This window comes from Mandrillus leucophaeus, unplaced genomic scaffold (genome assembly GCF_000951045.1).
Source record: "Mandrillus leucophaeus isolate KB7577 unplaced genomic scaffold, Mleu.le_1.0 Scaffold462, whole genome shotgun sequence".
NCBI classification, from domain to species: Eukaryota; Metazoa; Chordata; class Mammalia; order Primates; family Cercopithecidae; genus Mandrillus; species Mandrillus leucophaeus.
The window spans coordinates 164,657-186,329 of NW_012104943.1; the positions used below are offsets into that span (position 1 = coordinate 164,657).

The 21,673-nt window shown below is 39.3% G+C and overlaps 1 protein-coding gene across 5 annotated transcripts in view; it reads right to left on the bottom strand.

The window, feature by feature from the left end:
* The window catches only part of GLRA2 (glycine receptor, alpha 2), a 219,543-nt gene that overhangs the window by 141,742 nt on the left and 56,128 nt on the right, over positions 1–21,673 (bottom strand). For all 5 annotated transcript variants that reach the window (XM_011994804.1, XM_011994806.1, XM_011994808.1 and 2 more), the window contains one exon: positions 15,238–15,461. In XM_011994804.1, the coding sequence (XP_011850194.1) occupies positions 15,238–15,461 (224 nt within the window). The remainder of the gene's footprint in view (positions 1–15,237; positions 15,462–21,673) is intronic.

Below are 21,673 nucleotides of genomic sequence, written 5' to 3' on the forward strand. Positions count from 1 at the left end.
AGGCTGGTTGACTGATCAAACATCTTTTAGTATAGTGGGTTTCAGTCTCTGGTAGGCATAAGCATTGTCTGATGGGCTTAGTCAGAATGCAGATTATCAGGCCCTCTTGATAAGCAGCCCAGGTTACACCAATGCTGGTGTCCTGGAGCACATTTTAAGGAGTGCTACTTAAGCATATCCCAAGAGATGACTGATTTCTGTTAATGTGATAGACAAAAAGGTGAAGGTTTTAAGAAAGGGGTCTACAATTAGTAACAGTAGCACTCCTTTGGGAAATATTATTTCTTTTTTTTCCCCCCTTTTGAGATGGAGTCTCGCTCTGTCACCCAGGCTGGAGTGCAATGGGATGATCTCGACTCACTGCAACCTCCACCTCCCAGGTTCAAGCGATTCTCCTCCCTCAGCCTCTCGACATTAGGGTAGGACAGTTAGCCTCAAGTAGGCTGCTAAGTGATTGGACTAGGGGTAATGGTACAAGTTAGGGGTGATGATCATGGGCTTCAGTCACATTGGAGAGGTATACTGGTTAAGTCAGGGCAGTGAAGCCAAAATCAGTCCACTGGCAACCAAGAATGTGATAGATGTGGCTAGGAAACTGGGAGAGCTGCTAAGAGGGGTAGGAGGACAGTTTCTAGGTGAGATAGAGAAGAAGCCAAGACCATCATGCCTTTTAACACATGCCAGTATGCAAAGGCCAAAAGTAGGCAGTGAACTCTACTCAGGGTGATGGCAGCATGTCAGGTTACTGTCTCTGATGTCTGGAAAATAGGCCACCAAGAAATTTCAAAAGAAGTTAGGGGGGTGGCTGCAACATGCGTTGAATGAACCACAACAAAAATTTTAGAAAATCTCATGGTACTGGTCATAAAGAACAGAGTACATGGGAAGACTAGCTCTAGGTCCTAGGGTGGAGGGATTGGTATTAAGCATGACTCCATCTGGGCTGTAATGTAGTATTATACATCCATTCAGCAATATTTTGGCAAGTATTTATTGGGCACCAGGCACCAGACACCTAAAATAAGACAGTGTGTCTCTTGAAGGAGATCACAACTTAATATCAGAATTGCAGATATATATCCTAATAGTTTCAATTTATTATTCAACTTTTCGAAGTTGTTTGCAACTCTCCCACTTAATCCTTCTGATGATGTGAATCAGACACACCTGAACAGAATCAAATAAAGAACCTTTAATTACTCCCTTGGGACCTAGATAAGCACTCTCAGTGATCAGGTAGAGCAGGTTATCTACTCTTACAGACCTGGATCCTTAGAGGGCCCTTTCGGTCTATCAGAGAAGCATGTCTTGACGCTCCTGAATCGAACCTGAGGTACCCACATGAGGATCTTTATTCACAGAAAACAAAAGGAATTGTCCAAGTCTGGTTAGGCAGACAAGGAATGAAATTTTTTAACTTACCATTTCTGAAAGTTCTGTGACGAAATGGCTACTTTGAACTTACATCATGTAACGCATAGAGAGAGTCCTGCCTACTCCAGCCCTGAGCTTGTCACCTGGTCCATGGGCAGCCACAGATGTGGCTGCACCTGGGAAGGCTTTCCTCCTAATCAAAGTTTGAAAAATTAATGGTGTACAAATTGTTGGGAGTTCCACAAAGGTCCCAATACATCCTTGCTCAAACACCTTCCAACTCTTAGCTGCTATATATAATAAATGGATAAACATTCAGCTAAAGGCTTCTTTGACTATTAAGATGCAAAGCTAGGAAGAGAAATGTGTTTCAAGTACTGTTACTCATTTCCTTCTTTGTGTAAATGAATTGATAGATTCCCAGATTCCCTATTGATATCTCCAAGGGCAGACTGTCATACTAAGAAAATCAAAGGGAACCATGAAACTAGATGAAAAACAGGGCTCAGAAAAATGTGGCTGGGCACCAGAGACACATCATTTTTTCAATATTGTCTAAGGCTGGACCTAAACCCCAGGTTGGTTCTGAGCTGTATGGTTAGACGCTTTCCTCTCCATTAATTCCAAATAGGCACTTTTGCTGTTTTTTCTTTTTCATTTTTTTTTTTTTTTCCTGTTGACCTTGGGATGTGGAGGAGATAAATGGCAACACTGCTTGGCTCATTAGCTGTTCTCCTCTCCCCTGACTAAAATCCCAGTGGCTGAGCAGGAAGGTCCATGTTTACCAAATATCATAAAGGCATCATAGAAAATACCCATATGCAATGAGCAATAGTAGCTGGGAAGGACAAAAATACAATATCTGCTCCCATCTGTGTGTGGTCCTTTCAGAAAGTGTGCACACATATGGTTGGCCCATGTTAATCAAGTCCAAATGTGGATTAGATTCAACTTGGAGAGCAACTGATAAATCTGCAGCTAAAATTTTCCCCAAATGCTTTGATATTTCCTGGATGAAAATGTTTTGAAGGTGTTGAATAGAAGAGGGATAAATTGAACACCATCAGAGGAAGGAGCTCAAATTACCAAAGATTTAAATAATCAATACTCCCCAACATCTTAGTTACATTTTACATTTCAAAGTCATTTCACATCTAGTATTTATTTATATATCCAAACATTGGTGAAGATAAAATGTAGCCTGCACATTAAAATAAATGAGAACTGCCTTTTTCATTGTCACTATGCGTCTAGTATTATATTTAATAGTGGCATTGAGGTGAAGAAAAAGAGAAAGTTACTGTACAATGTAGCAATTTTTAAAATGTTTTATTTTACTTTTTAAAAAAAGGGGAAAGAGAACATGTGTAAGCACGCTTATGAACTGCAGATATGGTTTTGAGAAAACCAAAGTAACCTCGTACCTGTTGACAACTGAGAGTAAAATTGTGTTACCTGGCTGGTATTTTGCTGCATTAAAAAGACTTCCATTGTGGTAACTGGTGGAGACTTACTGACCACTGTTTCTGGTGGCAAAGGTTGGAGAGAGAATGGAGTTCTGGTCAGATGATAGGATGGTCCATCCTTGACTGGATAACACTTTGAAACCAAGCATAATTCCTCAGTTTGCTTTTAACAAGCAGCTAACGGGGAGCAACAGCATCAGCTAAACTATTATCTGAAAGTAGATGCAACTGTCACCTCTGTTATGAGCTACATGTCTCCCAAAAAGAGGAAACTCAAGGCAAGGAGAGTATCCATCTGCTTTGGACTAAGTGTGGAAAGTGAGTGGAGCCTGAATAGTACAAGTATGTCCATACATATGTGTTAAGGAAGGTAAGGGGCATTGTCACCCTTACTGACTCCCTTTTATCCTACAGCCAACTCAAGGATAATTAAGACATTCATTGAACATTTATTATGAATCTGGAACTGAGAAAAACTGCAGGTCAAAGAAAGGTTAAATGACTTTTTATGGTCACTTAGTAAAATTGGATTTGAATCCAAGTATTCCTGACCCTCAGAACTGACATTTGTCCCACCCCAATAGAATTCTGTCTTTAATCCCCTAGTGTACATTTTGCTTTCTATCCTTCATCTGACTGCTCAAGTTTAGCAAAATACCCATACTAAAATGAAACATCAAATAAAACCTTTGTTTTTTTGTCATTTGAAATAACCAATCAATCAGAAATGAGATGGTTTTGCTCTGAGAGTATGTCTCATGTGGAACTTCATATAATTGTATTCATATATGTACTTAATAATTTTCAGTGACTGTCCAATGATAAATATTGTATCCTCTTTGATACAGATGTTAGTTTGTAATTTTAAATGCCACAAGCGAGAAGAAACTTGTTGGAGAGACTGCTGAGACACGCAGATGGACACTTTCTTTTCCATTTTAAAATAAAGTACCTTTTCCTTTGGATTATGTGCTATGAGAATGCACTAAAGTAATTCATATGTTTCATAAGAGCCATGGTGATATTATGCATGTTTATTTTGGTATTAATGCAATCCAGGGAGCCTTACAAAAGTAGCAGTGTGGACCGGGTAGAAGCCCACATTAATGTAAGTTGAGCAGCCTCACCAGGACCTCTGGTTTTCCTTTGGCTTTCTGCCATGAGAAAGTTCAGGTGATGAGTAATAACAGCAGACTAACTCTTCAGCTCTGCTGGCTCAAATCTACCACATGATTCCTTTAGACTAAATAGTCAGTCAATTATTTTCCCAGCCAACCATCTTTGTGTAAGTGTCTAAAAGTATATAAACCCATGATTTATGAACATATTCTAAAATAATAATTCACAGATATTCCTGGTGATTGAATTAGAGGGTACAAGTGATCTAGTTTGTGACTGGAAAATTTCTCAGGGCACTTGGTACTGAGTATTTGTCGTCATGTAAACTATATGTTGAATTTTTCTTTTTTGGAGACAGAGTCTCACTTTGTCACCAAGGCTGTAGGGCAGTGGCATGATCTTGGCTCACTACAGCCTCGACTTCCTGGGCTCAAGCGATCCTCCTGCCTTAGCCCCCTAAGTAGCTGGGACTACAGGCACACACCACCAGGCCCAGCTAGTTTTTTTTTTTTTTTTTTAATTTTTTGTAGGGATGGGATTTTGCCATGTTGCTCAGGCTTGTCTCCAACTCCTGAGCTAAAGTGATACACCCTCCTCAGCCTCCCAAGTGCTAAGATTGCAGGTGTGAGTCACTGTGCCCGGCCACGTTGAATATTTTAACGCTGCCTCTTAAATTACAGGTAGTCCAATCCTCCCTAACCTACTCCAAAATCAGGTTCCTCTTCTCAGGAGTTGTATATCTAATTGGGGAGAAAAGGGTTCAAAGATCCAAGTAGTTTAAGAAAGGCATCTTGAAATTCTGAATCTCCTCTGCTGACTCAAGCCCTAAGGGACATGAAGAATGCACTCTTATTTACTCATCAGGAAAGTGTTTTGTGGTTTGGGAAGGAGAGGGAGGTTATTTTGAGTTAAAAACTTATAATAGTGCTAGAAGGAGCCTCATACTTGGTCTAAGTCCCTGGTTCAGTCTCATTTTATAGAGGAAACTGAGACCCAGAATGATAAACTTATGGGGCTGGAGAGGCTGTTCTATGATCCTGGGAGATATAGTAAATGATGAAAGGAAGTGTGGAGATCACAATGCCCTGAGCCATCTTCTCAGTATTCTGCTCTTTGCACCATTGACTGAAGAGCAAACTCTGATTAATGTTAATGAAATGGAAAGTTACCTCTAAATGGAAGAAAACCTACTGGTTGCTATGGCTAGTCCAGTCAGGTAAACAGTTAAGGACAAGTGGTCATGCTAACTGCCATGTATTTCATTGATCAAGTCTCTCTTTTCCTCCAAACAAGCATAAGATCTGTAATGGTTAATACTGAGTGTCAACTTGATTGGATTGAAGGATGCGAAGTATTGTTCCTGGGTATGTCTATGAGGGTGTTGCCAAAAGAGATTAACATTTGAGTCAGTGGACTGGGAGAGGTAGACCCACCCTCAGTCTGGCTGGGCACCATCTAATCAGCTGCCAGCACGGCTAGAATAAAGCAGGCAGGAGAAGATGGAAGAACCGACTTGCTGAGTCTTCTGGTCTTCATCTTTCTCCTGTGCTGGATGTTTCCTGCCTTCGAACATCAGACTCCAAGTCTTCAGCTTTTAGACTCTTGGGCTCACACCAGTGGTTTGCCAGGGGCTCTTGGGCCTTTGGTCACAGGCTAAAGGCTGCACTGTCGGCTTCCCTACTTTTGAGGTTTTGGGACTCAGACTGATCCACTGCTGACTTCCTTGCTCCTCAACTTGCAGACGGCCTATCATGGGACTTTACCTTGTGATGGTGTGAGTCAGTCAGTTCTCCTTAATAAACTCCCTTTCATAAACATATGTAACTTTTAGTTCTGTCCCTCTAGGGAACCCTGACTAATACAAGATCCTTACTCTGTTGTGTCTGAATCAATATTAGGTCCCATAGTGTTTGTGTATTTCTAACCTGAGCAGGAGCTCAACAAAGTTTTCCATACTTTGTGAGAGTCTGTCATATATACAACACACTTTCTGGACCTTCACACTTCCACCCTCAGCCATACCTTTGTAAAGGGCCTCTCTCCAAAAATAGCCCCTCCACACCACAGCCTCTGCTGAATCCACTAGCATATGTGCATGCCCGCGCTTCCCACCCTCCCAACCTTGCTCGCCTCTAGGAAGAATGGAATCATTGTGGTTTCCATGGCATTTCCAAGCACTTCTCTGAAGACTGCTTAATTCTGATGTGGGCGCTTATGTTACAGACATTAATTACTTCATTAAGTCAAGTTACAATACTAATGAGGATTTGGACACAGAGTTAGAAAATGAGAATGTAATTTTGCCTGGATTATAGAACATAAGGATAAATAATGGTCCAAATATGCACAGGGAAAAGAAATCATAGTTTTTCATAGCTGCCTTCTAATAGAAAATGTGGGCTTACATGTCTCATGAAAATTGAGAGTAAGGTAATCAAAGCAACACCACTGGTAACATTTAAGGCAGGTCTCAGTTCATTGTGCATTTTATTTTTGGCTCTGACATCTAAGTAGAGAATGTCCTTATTCCCTATGCCATAAAAAAATCTATAACTAAAGTTAGAATCTTTTGAAGTTCTTGCATCAGACTATAGGATCAGTCAAGGATGGGAGGCCATGTGAGAAAAGCGAGCCTTCTATGTATGTGGGTAGAGTTGGTCATTAGACAAGATTGTTTGGAGGAACACCGTTGGATGTCTGTCTAGAAATCTGCACTGTACCTACTCTCAGTGGTGCCTGTAATCTATCATCAGAGGGAAAAGCATGCCAATCCCCAAGGGTTCTCTATTACAACTCCAGTACTACTGGGAAGACAGAATACTGAATTATCAACACCCAGAATTGCAAATAGAATCAAAAGGGATTAACAAGCAAATCACCTCCAGTGCCATAAAGGAATAAGTTTTAGGTCAGATAAAGGTTGATGATGAGGTGAACAGATGCTTTGATGATATGGTGTGCTATTGTTAAGGGGCAATTTTATAATTATTTATGGTTTATCAGAGGGTAGCATGAGGCCCCCAGATAACTGGTCAGTTTAATAACACACTGAAAGCAAACAATATTTTCTTAATAACTTCACCTTTAGGTATACCCATCCTGGAGGCATGCAGTAAATCTGGAAACAAAGCTCTTAACAGTTGGAGGGTCATAGCTTCTTTAATAAAGATAAGGACCTCTTCCTCTAAACAAACAAAAACTAGCTTAAATAACCTAATGCACAAAATATGCGTGTGTGTGTGTGTGTGTGTGTGTGTGTGTGTGTATATATATGGGGGGAGGGAGAGAGAGAGAGAGAGAGAGAGAGAGAGAGAGTCTCACTCTTCGCCCAGGCTGGAGTGCAGTGGTGTGATCTCTGCTCACTGCAGCCTCCGCCTCCTGGGTTCCAGTGATTCTCCTGCCTCAGCCTCCTGAGTAGCTGGGACTACAGGCGCCCGCCACCATGCCCGGCTAATTTTTGTACGTTTTTTTTTTTTTAGTAGAGATGGGGTTTCACCATGTTGGCCAGGATGGTCTCCATCTCCTGACTTCGTGATCCACCCACCTCGGCCTCCCAAAGTGCTGGGATTACAGGCGTGAACATATATTTTGAGCAAGGTTCCAGCAAAACCATATGATCATCCCAATAGACACAGAAAAATCTTTTGATAAAATTCAAAATCCTTTCATGATAACAACCACCAGCAGACTAGGAATCAAAGGAACATCCCTCAAAATAATAAGAGCAATCTATGACAAACCCACAGTCAACATCATACTGGGTGGCAAAAGCTGGAAGCATTCCCCTTGAGCACTGGAACAAGACAAGGATATCCTCTCTCACCACTCCTATTAAACATAATACTGGAAGTCCTAGCCAAAGCAATCAGGCAAGAGAAAGAAATAAAAGGCATCTAAATAGGAAGAAAGGAACTGAAACTATTTGTCTTAGCTAATGATATTATTCTATATCTAGACACCCCTAAAGACTCAGCCAAAAGGCTCCTGAATTGATAAATGACTTTAGTACAATTTTAGGACACAAAAATTAATGTACAAATATCAGTAGCATTTCTATACACCGATAACATTCAAGCTGAGAGTAAAATTAAGAACACAATACCATTTGCAATAACTACAAAAAAATGAAATACTTAGGAATACAGCTAACTAAGGAGGAGAAAGATCTCTACAAGAAGAACTACAAAACACTGCTGAAAGAAATCAGAGATGACACAAGTAAATGGAAAAACAACCCATGTTCATAAATTTGAAGAATCAATATCATTAAAATGATCATACTGCCCAAAGCAATTTACAGATTCAATGCTATTCCTATCGAATTAACAATGTCATTTTTCACACAATTAGAAAAAAAAACTATTCTAAAATTCATACAGAACCAAAAAAGAGCACAGATAACCAAAGCAATCCTAAGCAAAAAGAACAAAGCTGGAGGCATCACACTACCCAAGTTCAAACTGTACTATAAGGCTACAGTAATAAAAACAACATAGTACTGGTACAAAAACAGACACATAGACCAATGGAACAGAATAGAGAACCCAGAAATAAAGCCACACACAAGCTGATCTTTGACAAAGCTGACAAAACAAGCTGGGGAAAGGACTCCTTTTTCCAAAAAATGGTGCTGGAATGACTAGCTAGCCATATGCAGAAGAATGAAACTGGACCACCACCTTTTACCATATACAAAAATTAACTCAAGATGGATTACAGATTTAAGTGTCTGGCCTCAAACTATAAAAATCCTAGACAGGGCCGAGCACAGTGGCTCATCCCTGTAATCCCAACATTTTGGGAGGCTGAGGCGGGCAGATCACTTGAGGTCGGGAGTTCAAGACCAGCCTGGCCAACATGGGGAAACCCCATCTCTACTAAAACTACAAAAATTAGTTGGGCATGGTGGCATGCACATGTGATCCAAGCTACTTGGCAGGCTGAGGCAGGAAAATCACTTGTACCTGGGAGCAGAGTTGTCAGTGAGCCAAGATCACACCATTGCACTCCAGCCTGGGTGACAGAGCGGGACGTTGTCTCAAAAGAAAAAAAAAAAAAAAATCCTAGACAGAAACCCAGGAAACACCATTCTTGACACTGGCCTTGGAAAAGAATTTTTGGAGAAGTCCCCAAAAGCAACTGCAACAAAAACAAAAGTTGCCAAATGGGACTTAATTAAACCAAAGAGCTTCTTCACAGCAAAAGAAATTCTCAATAGAGTCAACAGACAAGTTACAGAATAGAAGAAAATGTTCACAAACTATGCATCTGATAAAAGCCTAGTATCCAGAATCTATAAGGAACTTAAGCCAATCAACAAGCAAAAAACAAATAGCCCCATTAAAAATGGGCAAAGGACATGAACAGACACTCCTCAAAAAAAGACATACAAGTGGTCAACAAACATACGAGAAAATGTTCATCATCACTGGTCATTAGAGAAATACAAATCAAAACCACAATGAGATACTATCTCACACCAGTCAGAATGGCTACTATCAAAAAGTCAAAAAGCAACAGATGCTGCAAGGCTGCAGAGAAAAGCAAACACTTACACACTGTTGGTGGGAATGTAAATTAGTTCAGGCGCTGTGGAAAGTAGTTTGAAGACTTCTCAAATAACTTAAAACAGAGATACTATTTGACCCAGCAATCCCATTCCTGGGTGTATACCCCAAGGAAAATAAATTGTTCTACAAAAAGACACATGAAGTTGTATGTTCATCACAGCACCATCCACAATAGCAGACATGGAACCAGCCTATCTGCCCATCAATGGTAGATTAAAGAAAATGTGGTACATATATACCATAGAATACATGCAGCCATAAAAAAGCATGAAATGATGCCCTTTGCTGCAAGATGAATTGTGTGTGTTTGTATCTTTTGACTTGGGTTGAAGTAAATGAGGAATTAATGTGGGGGTAGGAAATGACAGCACTGAAACAGAAGTGAAGAGCCCTGATTCTTGTCCTAGCTTTCCTACTTACTAACTCCATTGTTTGGATTAACCCAACTTCTGAAAGAAGTCACTTCCTTATCACTAAAACAAGCGTGTTGGATTAGATATTTTACAAGGTAACTTCAAATTAAAAAAAAAATCCTTCTATAAAAGTCGTATTTCTGACTAAATTCTCAGAAGCAATGGGATTTTTAAAAAGAAGACAATATCAGCAAAGATACTGTGGGCATGTGAGACAAGCTGTTCTTCAAAAATGCTCTCCTTCTCCTTTTTTCTTTCATGTTGTCCACCATATCCCATGATGTCCTGACCTTTATTCCAACTCATTATATTAAATTCAACAAATATTGTTTAAACAATAATATGTACAACCTTCAAAATTCACCTCACTATTTCAGTATGGATTCAAGTATGGATTCATTGTAAGTAATGTGAATTTAGAATTTGACTCTCTCTGAATTTAGAATTTGACTCTCTTTCCCCATCCCAGATGAAGGATCACATCTTACTCAGTACTTGATCTTTAGGCCCAGCATGGTCTCTGGATTACTGACTTTCTCTGAAGAGGGTTTACAAATCAAAATGTATACTTTTGTCAGAGGTGATCAATAATTAATGGGGCGGGCCAACAAAAAACTTAGGAAAAAAACAGAGAGTAAGATAAAACATTAGAGAATGAATACTAAAGAAGAAAAATGGAGAGAAATGGATTTGGTACTTTTTCATCAACAAAGACTGTGCCCTACTACACTGGATAAAAGGTTTATTAACACTGAGCTAAGGCCTTTCCTTCCTATTTAAAAGATTTGTTTGAATTTTAGTCAAGTACCCTAAGTGTTCATAAGGAGGATACTTAGGGAGCTCTAGTCTACTGCCATCTCTCTTTTTTTTAGACCCCTACCTTTTGGAATACAGATATATGAAGTATTAGGAAATGTGATCTTGCTTGTTATGAAATCAATGAACTGTATAGTTCTCTATTTGTTTTGTTTGACCATCAAAGCCTTGAACTTTGGTGTCCATAGAGAGTTAATTCTACCCCTACACCTACAAAGCTAAGAAAAACATGGAATTTTCCCCAGATTAAATGCAATTGGTATTTGCTTTAAGTTTTAGGAAAATGCAAATACAGAGTATCAAGACAGAACATTACTTTTTAAAATGTGGACCACATGCTTACATAATTAAATAATTGCTTAAGTATTTACTGTGTATGTGGAGACAGTTTTAGGGTTTTTTTTTTTTTTTTTTTTTTTTTTTTTTTTTTTACTTCTGACACATTCCTTTGATCATTCTCAAACTTTCTTCATTCTATCCCATTTATACTCTTAGGAATCCAATATGTTCATCCTCAGAAACAAATTTTATATCAGCTTTTTAGAGTTTAGTGTGGATTTAAGCCAGTGGATTTCCTCACCTGGGAGTATTTGTGTCGTAAACCTGAGTATGCAGGGGACTTACTTCCTAATGGAACTTCAGTAGGAACTTTTCAGCACCTTTAAGACATGGACCTACTTGGGAGGCTGAGGCAGGAGAATGGCATAAACCCGGGAGGCGGAGCTTGCAGTGAGCTGAGATCCAGCCACTGCACTCCAGCCCGGGCGACAGAGCGAGACTCTGTCTCAACAACAACAACAACAACAAAAAAAAAAAAAAAAAAAAAGACATGGACACAACTGTACCTGCCTTGGCCTTAAACTTGAGTCAAACCTGCAGCTGGACATATATTAGCACTAGTTACTCCTTGACCTCTAGTTAAATTGAGCCCAGTGACGAACAGGAGTGTGGATGCCAACTCCCAAATTCTGGCAATATTTTGGTCACATAATTCATTTGCAAAATTAGAGCCACTTTTGTTTTTCTTGTTTCCTATTTATTCCTATTACTTAATTTATCATGTTTCCCCCTGCCTTGTTAGACTGAAGTCATTGCAGGGGAAGGACCACATCTTACTTAGTTCTGGAGTTCTAGACCTAGCACAGTATCTGGTTCATCAAAAGCCCTTCGAAGCAAAAAATTAGATTCTTACAGCTCAAATCTCCCAACAGCTTGTATTTTCTTAAAATGATATCCCCAATTCTCCTTTACCAAGGTTTTTTATTTTGATTTCAGAGAACACTCACAATGAAAGAAAAGTATAAAACAGCCTGCCACAGGACAAACCCCACCTAATCCAAAACAATTGTTAGGGCATTTCAGGGCCTGTTATGTGCTATGCTTGGGAACCAGAGATAGAAGAATTGCCTCTGGGTCTAGGCTTGGGAGCATTATATTCTTGATGATTCTAGAATGTAAAGACCTCCATAAAACAGCAAGAAAGCAACAACAGCAACAACAACCTGATTTTATTTCAGCAGTATGTGATGCCTGGTATTCATTAGAGCAAATGCCACCCAACGCCCAGGGGATTAGCTGGGGCAGCTGATGCTCTGCGCTGCTTTTTATAACTCTCCTTCCTAGCGCCACACTCTACATATGTCCCATTTTATCAGGTCCGATCGACTTATGTTGTGCTCAGTACTGCATTTTACACCAACCAAACACATCACCATGGAGAATGTTTTGTGTTTCCTTAAAAATGAAATGGTCATTGGGGGAAGTTTCCTGGTTTTCTGTGCAAGCAGTGACTTTGCCACTTTTTACAAATGAGCAGCTTCTTTTGTTCCACAAGACATTGGGGCTCTCAGCCATCAGCAGGGTGTGAAATTATTAGGTATAAGAATGGAATTTACAGTACAGAACCAAATCATATATAGAGTTGTCAAATGAGGTTGTGATGATGGTGAGTCTGCAAACTTGGAAAAATTATTTGCAAGGAGACTAGCTGTCCACTTTTTTGGTAATAAAATTATATAGAGAAGGGGGGCATTCTATTAAGGACCTTTAAATGCCAATAGTTTATTCAATGTACTATCTCTCATATACAGTACATTGTCCTAGACCTTTGGTAGATGTTACAAAAAAGACAAAAACCAAATATCTTGAATTGAAAGAGCTAAGAGCTTACTACTGAAAAAGAACATTAATGTTTCTAAACATTGATTTTAGGTTCAGGGGTACATGTGCAGGTTTCTTGTACAGGTACATTGCATGTCATGGGGGTTTGGCGTACAGATTATTTCCCCACCCAGGCAATAAGCATAGTACCCTGTAAGGCAGTTTTTTGATTCTCGTCCTCCTCTTTCCCTCCACCCTCAAGTAGGCCCCAGTGTCTGTTGTTCCCTTCTTTGTGTCCATATATATTCAATGCTTAGCTCCCACTTGTAAGTGACAACATGCAGCATTTGTACTGCATGTTCAATTGAACAGTACTGTACTATTCTGTACTATTCACTGAACAATATTTTTCTGTTCCTGTGTTAGTTCACTCAGGATAATGCCCTCCAGTTCCAACCATGTTGCTGCAAAGGACATGATCTCATTCTTTTTAATGTCTGTGTAGTATTCCATGGTGTACAGTGCCAGTTTTTTGTTTTTGTTTTTTGAGACAGTCTCACTCTGCCACCCAGGCTGGAGTGGAGTGGCACTATCTCGGCTCACTGCAATCTCCGCCTCCTGGGTTCAAGCAATTCTCCTGAGTAGTTGGGACTACAGGCACGTACCACCATGCCCGGCTAATTTTTTATACTTTTTAGTAGAGATGGGGTTTCACCATATTGGCCAGGCTGGTCTTGAACTCCTGACCTCGTAATCTGCCCACTTCGGCCTTCCAAAGTGCTGGGATTACAGGTATGACCCACGGCACCCAGCCGCCACATTTTCTTTATCTAGTCTACCACTGATGGACATTTAGGTTGATTCTGTGTCTTTGCTATTGTGAATAGTGCTGCAATGAGCATACATACACGTGCATGTGTCTTTATGGTAGAATGATTTATATTCCTTTGGGTATATATCCAATAATGGGATTGCTGGTTCGAATGGTAATTCTGCTTTGAGTTGTTTGAGAAATTGCCAAACTGCTTCCCGCAATGGCTAAACTAATTTACATTCCCTCTAGCAGTGTATAAGTGTTCCCTTTTCTCTGTGACCTCACCAGCATCTATTATTTTTTGACTTTTTAATAATAGCCATTCTGACTGGTGTGATATGGTATCTCATTGTGGTTTTCATTTGCATTTCTTTAATGATTAGAGATGTTGAGCATTAAAAAAAAGAACTGATTTCAAAATACAGATAGCCATTATTTTATCAAACATTTACTCTGTGTCAGGTACTGTGGCAAGTATTATTAATATACTTCATATCTAGGGTTGGCAAACTACAGCCAAAGGGCCAAATCCAGTCCACCACCTATTTTTGTAAATAAAATTTTATTGAGACAAAGCCATGTCCAATTGTTTGCATATTACCTATGGTTGCTTTTGAGCTATAATGATAGAGTTGAGTAGTTGCAACAGAGGCAATGTGGTCTGCAGCATTTAAGATAATATCTGGCCCTTTACAGAAAATATTTGCTGACCACTACATTACTCATTCACACAAGAATATTCAGAGATAAACATGGAGTTTCCCATTTTAAAATTAAGGTAACTGAGGGTTATAGGTTACATAACTTAGTAAGTGGCAAAACTTGGGTTTGATTCTAGATCTAATTCCAGAAATCCATGTTTTTATGCTATACTCATGAACAGAAGTAACCAAAATATAAGGCAGGAAAAAATAAGAGCCTTACAGAGAAACTGCTATTGGAGTTCAGAAAAGGGGGAGATTATTTTGAGCCTAGAGTGATAACACTTCTGGAGAAGATATTTGAATATAACAGCAAAAATGGATCTCAGGAATTGTCTGTCCCAGGCCCAAGTCCAAGAAAAGTTAAGAGATCAAGGTCACATGTTTACTTAGAAGCAAAGCTGACATTGGAACCAGGTTTCCACTTATCCAGCTAAAAGTATGTTGTTAATGACTATGCTGAGCTATTGAATTTGTGTGTGTGTGTGCACGCGCGCGTGTGTGTGTGTTTGAATGTTACAGAATGACAGAATTATTGAAATGAGATTTCGTATATTATGCTTAATGGCAATTGAAATGAATAGCCTGTACTTCCTTTATTGAAGCAATCAGGAACACATTTGTGCAGGTGATTACACAATACCGTTAACCATGTACCATCCTACCAAATACATTTTTGTTATGGAGAATCACATTTATGAGACCAAGGGGACTTCTGATACTCTCCACCAACTTTAAAATTCAAATGATAAACAAGAAACCACAAAAGTCAAATATTCATATACATCCTACCCTGCAGAATCAGGCAGCTCTATGTTAGCAGAGAAATGGAGATGCGAACATGTGCAGCCAGTGGAGGCTTACCTGATACTGTAGAGCACTTTGCCATTTTTCGAAATCCGTAGCAATTTGTTGTCAGTGGTGACATCATGGAAGTTGGCACCCTTCTCATTAGCAAAGAACAAATCTGGTTTCCAAATGGAGTCTAGCATAGATGGGTCCAAGTCCAGGGAGTCATCTGGGTACTCACTGTACGCCAGCCGTGAATCATTCCACTGTTGTCTCAGAAAGATATTCACTCGGTAGTCCTACAGAAATGCCATGGACAAGTGTTACTGATTACCCTGGCATAAGAGTTCTATTTGCATTTCCCTCTCACTCTTCTCCCTAATTTGATACAGCTTTGGTGTCCAAGTAAACCAAACTGTGTATACCTTGGTCAAAATAAACCATTTAGTTCCATTAGGAGAGGGGACAGAAGGTAGAAAGAAAAAGGAAGATTCAACCAAACCAGAACACCAATAAAACAGGTTGACTTGGTTGAATTTTTTAGTGTTTGAATTATTCATTTTGGGATGAGATAATACTAACTCAAGCTGATTTTGCTACAGAAAAAGGTAAACAATGAACACAGAAATCAGTCTGTGATGGCAGATTGTCAAATAAAACGGATTTATTTTCCAAATCAGAAATCACATGATCTCTGGTCCCTTTCTGCTCAGATGCTGTGGGCAGAAGGAAACCCACTGTGTAATTTGAGTAGTGAAAATCTTATAAAACTATGACATGATGGAGCAATATTTTTAAAATTTATCAACATAAACATTAAGATCTTTCATGTTGACAAAATATTTTCCTTGCAGCTACTTACTTTTGAAATTCTTATTTTATCATTTTCTCTGAATGTGTTGTATCTACACTAGCCAACTTGATGCTTCATCCAAACAGAGATGTTTCATGTTCTCAATCGGAACACTGTGGGAGCCTTAGGTAAACCCCTGGCATTCCCATTTGGTCTGGGAATTTTCTTCTGTGCTAATGAATAGCTTGGGGGCAGTGACTGCTCTCCTGGGGACTTCTACTCAAAGACCTTAGGTTCATTGAAAGTACTACGTCACTTGATAATCTGGACTCCGATTGAGGCTTCAACAGTATTCCCTAACCAAGCCAGTCTGTGGTTTCAGAGCTAGTAGTTATCCACTATTGCTACTTGTGACCACAAGTGTGATATATACTAATTCATTCTTACTCTCTTTCTTTACATTTTTTACCCTTACTTGCTCCATCTCTACATATTTGGCACCTGGATTTTTGGTCATTGTTTACATTACTCTAATGGTGACTAACTTGTCCTGGTTTGCCTGAGAACTTCCCAATTTTGGCCCCAAAACTCTCACACCCAGGGAACTTCCTCAGTGTGGGCAAATTGGGATAGTTGGTCACTCCACTGGGAGTCACTCTACTCTGGAGACAATTTCAGGATGGCAAGTTTGGGCGAATTCCCCCAGGATCAAAAGGGAAAAAAATAATTAAGTTGTAAAGATCAGGGTGTATGGAAAAAAGCTTCAATACAGTTTTTGGTTTTTTACCTATTTACTAAACTATACAAATTCCCATGACTTTTTTTCCAAATACATTCATTCTGATGATCAAGTTCATAGAGCATTTTGGAGGCAGCAGCTCTTGGGAAGAGTGCCCAAAGTAGGCCTAATCTCAAGTCTGTGTGAGCTTTAATATGAGAAGTTAACCTTGAGTTTGAAGTTATAGGGGGCAGTTACTTTATGATAAATTGAAGCTTTACCATTGCACTGCTAATTTAGAGACCAAGGTCACCTTATATATTTGTTTAAAAAAATGTCAGACCTGAGCCAGGTGCTGTGGCTGACGCCTGTAATCCCAGCACTTTGGGAGGCTGAAGTGGGTGCATCACCTGAGGTCAGGAGTTCGAGACCAGACTGGCCAACATGGTGAAACACCGTCTCCACTAAAAATACAAAAATTAGCCAAGTGTGGTGGTGCATGCCTGTGGACCCAGCTACTCGGGAGGCTGAAGTGGGAGAATCGCTTGAATCCGGGAGGCGCAGGTTGCAGTGAGCGGAGATTGCACCACTGCACTCCAGCCTGGGCAACAGAGGGAGACTCCATTTCAAAAAAAAAAAAAAAAAGTCAGACTTGTAATAGATTCTTGATTCTTCCTTAAGAAGTCAGAAATAAGAAATGTAGCAACCTGCTATCCCTGATAAGTTAGCATCTTCTTATAACTTGTTTATGCAGCTATAGAATGAAAGGGGACTCATAGTCTTATTTCAGAAGTTATAGCACGACATGCATTCTAATAAGGGGCTGTCTATCTCCTTAATCTGAGTTCTTCAGGAGTTTGATTTCAGATTGGAGATAAAACAACTCTTCATTCTGCAGAAGAAACCAGCAAAGCATGTGAAATGTTTGTTTTGGGGAAGGATTTGAGGGACCTAGAATTATATTCTGGAGATGTTCTCTGAGCAGACACATTTTGTACACTTTCAGTTCACCGTCCTATCTGTTAAATGAGGAGCAGAGTAGGATCTACTGCTGTGTCATGGATAGTGTTCCAGCATCCATATGTCCAAATCACACACTATCTACCTACATCCTTCCAGGCAGTCATTTGGAAGCTGGGAAGAGAGCATCTTTTCTCTATTTTCTGATGGCCCAAACTTGGGGGAAAGCTATATACAGACGGTAGTATGAAAGCACCCTTGACCCTTACTGACATTACTAAAATTCTCAAACTCTGCCTTTATATAAGGAAACAGGGGTTGCAAATATACTCCCCATCCTGTAAATTCACTTGCCATCAGAAACTAAAGAAAAGAGAAAAATAAAAGAAAATGGTAAACTCGCATTTCAAAAACAGAATATAACCTATCTTATCATTTTCTCCTTCTTAGTCATCTAAGTCTTTGGGACACACAAAATTTGTTCCACTGAATACTCTTAATGCTAGGGCAACTAGCAATGACCACTGACAGATTTTTGTATCTCTTAATGAACAAAAATGCATTTTTGAATAATATATCCATAAAAATAATGATACATAAAAATATTCCTTAGAGTAACACAAATGTGTTGTCCTGTGAGTACATATCTCTGACACTAACATATCAGAGTGATCATTGGTATTAGGTCTGTAAGCAGGCCTATACTTTGTGGGCAGGCAATACCTACAATAAATTAGTGGGACTTCATTAACCATAGGAAGGGCAGATTGGATGGCAACAAAGAAAGCCATGTTGAGTTCTTTAAATACATAATCATTGCCTTTTATTTGGAAACAAATACCCCAAACTAAAACTTTTAATAATGCTCTTTGGATAGTGGGGTGAGAGTGAAGTGTAAGGGAAGAGAGGAAAGTCAACAGATTTAGAAACTCAAAATTCTGAGGCATTCTTGGACATAGTTTATTCTAGAAAATGTAGAGAAATCAAAACTATTACCCCAGAAAATAGCACCAATCAATGTCCTCAATGACCTCATCACTGTGCATAAAGCTAAGGATTCTGACTACAACTAAAGACAGTTCAGGGAAGAATCTGTTTCTGTTTAATTTTTTTGACCAATTTTTCTGAGTCAAATTTTGTGAAACTATCAGTAAATTTATGGATGGTGAAATCGTAGGGGTATGGTAAAGAAAACTTGGGCTGTGATGACACTTTGGGTGTGCAATGGACTGAATGTTTGTATCCTCTCAAAATTCATACGTTGAAATTCTAACCTCCAATGTGATCGTATTAGAGGGTAGAAGCGGGGCCTTCGGGTGGTGATGAGGTTGTGAGGGTAGAGCAGTATGAAATGGATTACTGCCCTTATATAAGGGACTCCAGATAATTTTCTTTCTACCATGCGAGAATACCAGAGGAATTCAGCAGTCTGTAACCCAAATAGAGTTCTCATCAGAACCTGACCATGCTAGTACCCTGATCTCACACTTCCAGCCTCCAGAACTGTTAGAAATAAATTTCTGTTGTTTATAAGCCAACCAATCTATACTTTGTTATCACAGCCTGAGCTAATTAAGACTGGTTTACCGGGTGGAGTCCCAGGCAGGGCCTCAATTATCTTGGAAGATAAGGCCCTTTCTTGTTGGAGCAATTCTCACATTCTTATTATGCATCCACTTAAATACTGATGCCCTAAATCTGGGGCTGGCAACCTATGGCCTGTGGCCCAAATTTGGCTTCAGCCTGTTTTTGTAAATAAAGCTTTATTGGTACACAACCACACCTATTTGCTAACTTGGGCCTTGGCCTGTTTTTGTAAGTAAAGCTTTATTGGTGCACCACCACAACTATTTGCTTACTATTGTTTATGGCTGCTTTCATGCCAAAAGGGCAGAATCACATAGTTGTGACAAGAGACTATCTGGCTCTTAAAGTCTTAAGTATACTGTCTGGCCTTTTACAGAAAAAATTTGCCATTCCCTACGCTAGGTGGCCTGAGGATTTCTTCTTTGACAAGCATGATAGAGTTCCAAAAAATATTTTCTGTAGTTTTTCACCAAAGCCAAAATTGAATAAAACAAAATATATTTTTAAAGCAAATGAAGTTTGTCATTATATCAAAGCTAAGAAGTAAAACAAAAGAAGCACAATATACATCAGTCTTCTAACCATGCAATTCAATCCGTATTATACAGCAGAATAGACAGGCTGTGTATGTTACCCTTGAGCAACAGTTTCCAAATTTTCTGATAAGAAGCATGACAAAGGTCACTAAATAAGTGACCAGGAAGTACCTGAGCATCTCATTTATTAAACTTTCAGTAGCTGTTCAATATAGGAGAAAACAAGGATATCCATAGCTTCCATTTTAATCTCTTTAAATGTTTAGCTTTTTTTGCAGTAATGAACATCGAAAAGGTACACATTTACATTTTTGATTGAGAATACGATGCAATAAGGAGATTTAATCAAAGCAACATGGGAGTCTAATTAATGCAATCAGCATTAGGTCGTGCAAATATTTTCATTGAATGCCATCGTGTAAAGCTGGTGACAGTGATTTGGGCTACTGGAAGCTTTGCCCCATCTCTTATTACGATAAAGCCAAGAGGGGAGAGACAGAAACTGAATGTCAACCCGGGAATTGATATACTCTTTCTATGTTTAGCTTTTCTTATGAGTCATTTAATAACCCTATCAAAACTATCCTATTTAGGTAAATTTTTAAATTCACTACATCCTGTCAAAGTCTCACAAGTCTCATTTCTGGGTAATAATGTTTCAGAATAATATCAAAATGGGTAGTGGAGTTGAATTATGTCTAATTTTGCCAGTGGGAAAAAAGTGGTAAAGGTAAATTAATTCTTCCTAACATGAAGGACACCACAAAGTACAGTAATTTATTAAACATGATGTTAGTTGTCAAAAAGAGAAAATTCATATAAACAGGAAACTTTTTAAAATTTCTCAATGGCATTATGCTTATTATTTTTAGGACATCAGGCACCATAATACTTAGTCAAACTCAATTACACTTGATTTTGGTTTTATCAAATGAATGGTTGTAAACTTTACATAGTCATGCAAATTAGACCCAGCCAATTGATTTAGGACTTAAAGTAAATAATATGGGGACCAAGAAAATATCTCACCCAAGTGCAACCTCCATGCTGTAGCCCAGAACTCTTAATGATCCAATAGGCTATGTCACAGGTAACATGACCATGATATTTATGAAGAGTGTTTAGAAGTCCGGGTGTAGTAGTTAATGCCTGTAATGCTGGTGCTTTGGGAGGCTGAGGCAGGAGGATTGCTCGAGGCCAGGAATTTGAGACCAGCCTGGGCAATATAGTGAGATCTCATTGCCACATTTATTTTTTTTAATTAACCAGATGTGGTGATGCACACCTGTAGTCCTAGCTACTTGGGAGGCTGAGGCAGGAGTATCGTTTGAGCCCAGGAGTTTGAAGTTTCAGTGTGCCATGATCTGCACTCCAACCTGGGCAGAAGAGTGAGATCCTGTGGTGGCTCACTCCTGTAATTCCAGCACTTTGGGAGGCCGAGGCGGGCAAATCACCTGAGGTCACGAGTTCAAGACCAGACTGGCCAAGATAGTAAAACCCTGTCTCTACCAAAATACAAAAGTTAGCCGGGCATGGTGGTGTGCGCCTGTAATCCCAGCTACTTGGGAGGCTGAGGTGGAAGAATCGCTTGAACCCGGGAGGTGGAGGTTGCAGTGAGCTGAGATCGTGCCACTGCACTCTAGCCTGGGTGACAGAGAGACTCCATCTCAAAAAAAAAAAAAAAAAAAAAAATTTAAAGGCACTGTAGATTTTATAGTATCTGAAATCTTTTTCACATATATGAAACATGTTTACTCATACTCTATAATGAGCTTCTAATTAGCTTTAAGTTTACAGTTTTTTTTGATTGTTTGTTTTTTGTTTTTGGAAAAGGCATGCATATGGTATAATTGTCATGGACTTGGAACTACTTTCTCTTGCCAACAAAATTGTGTGTGTGTGTGTGTGTGTGTGTGT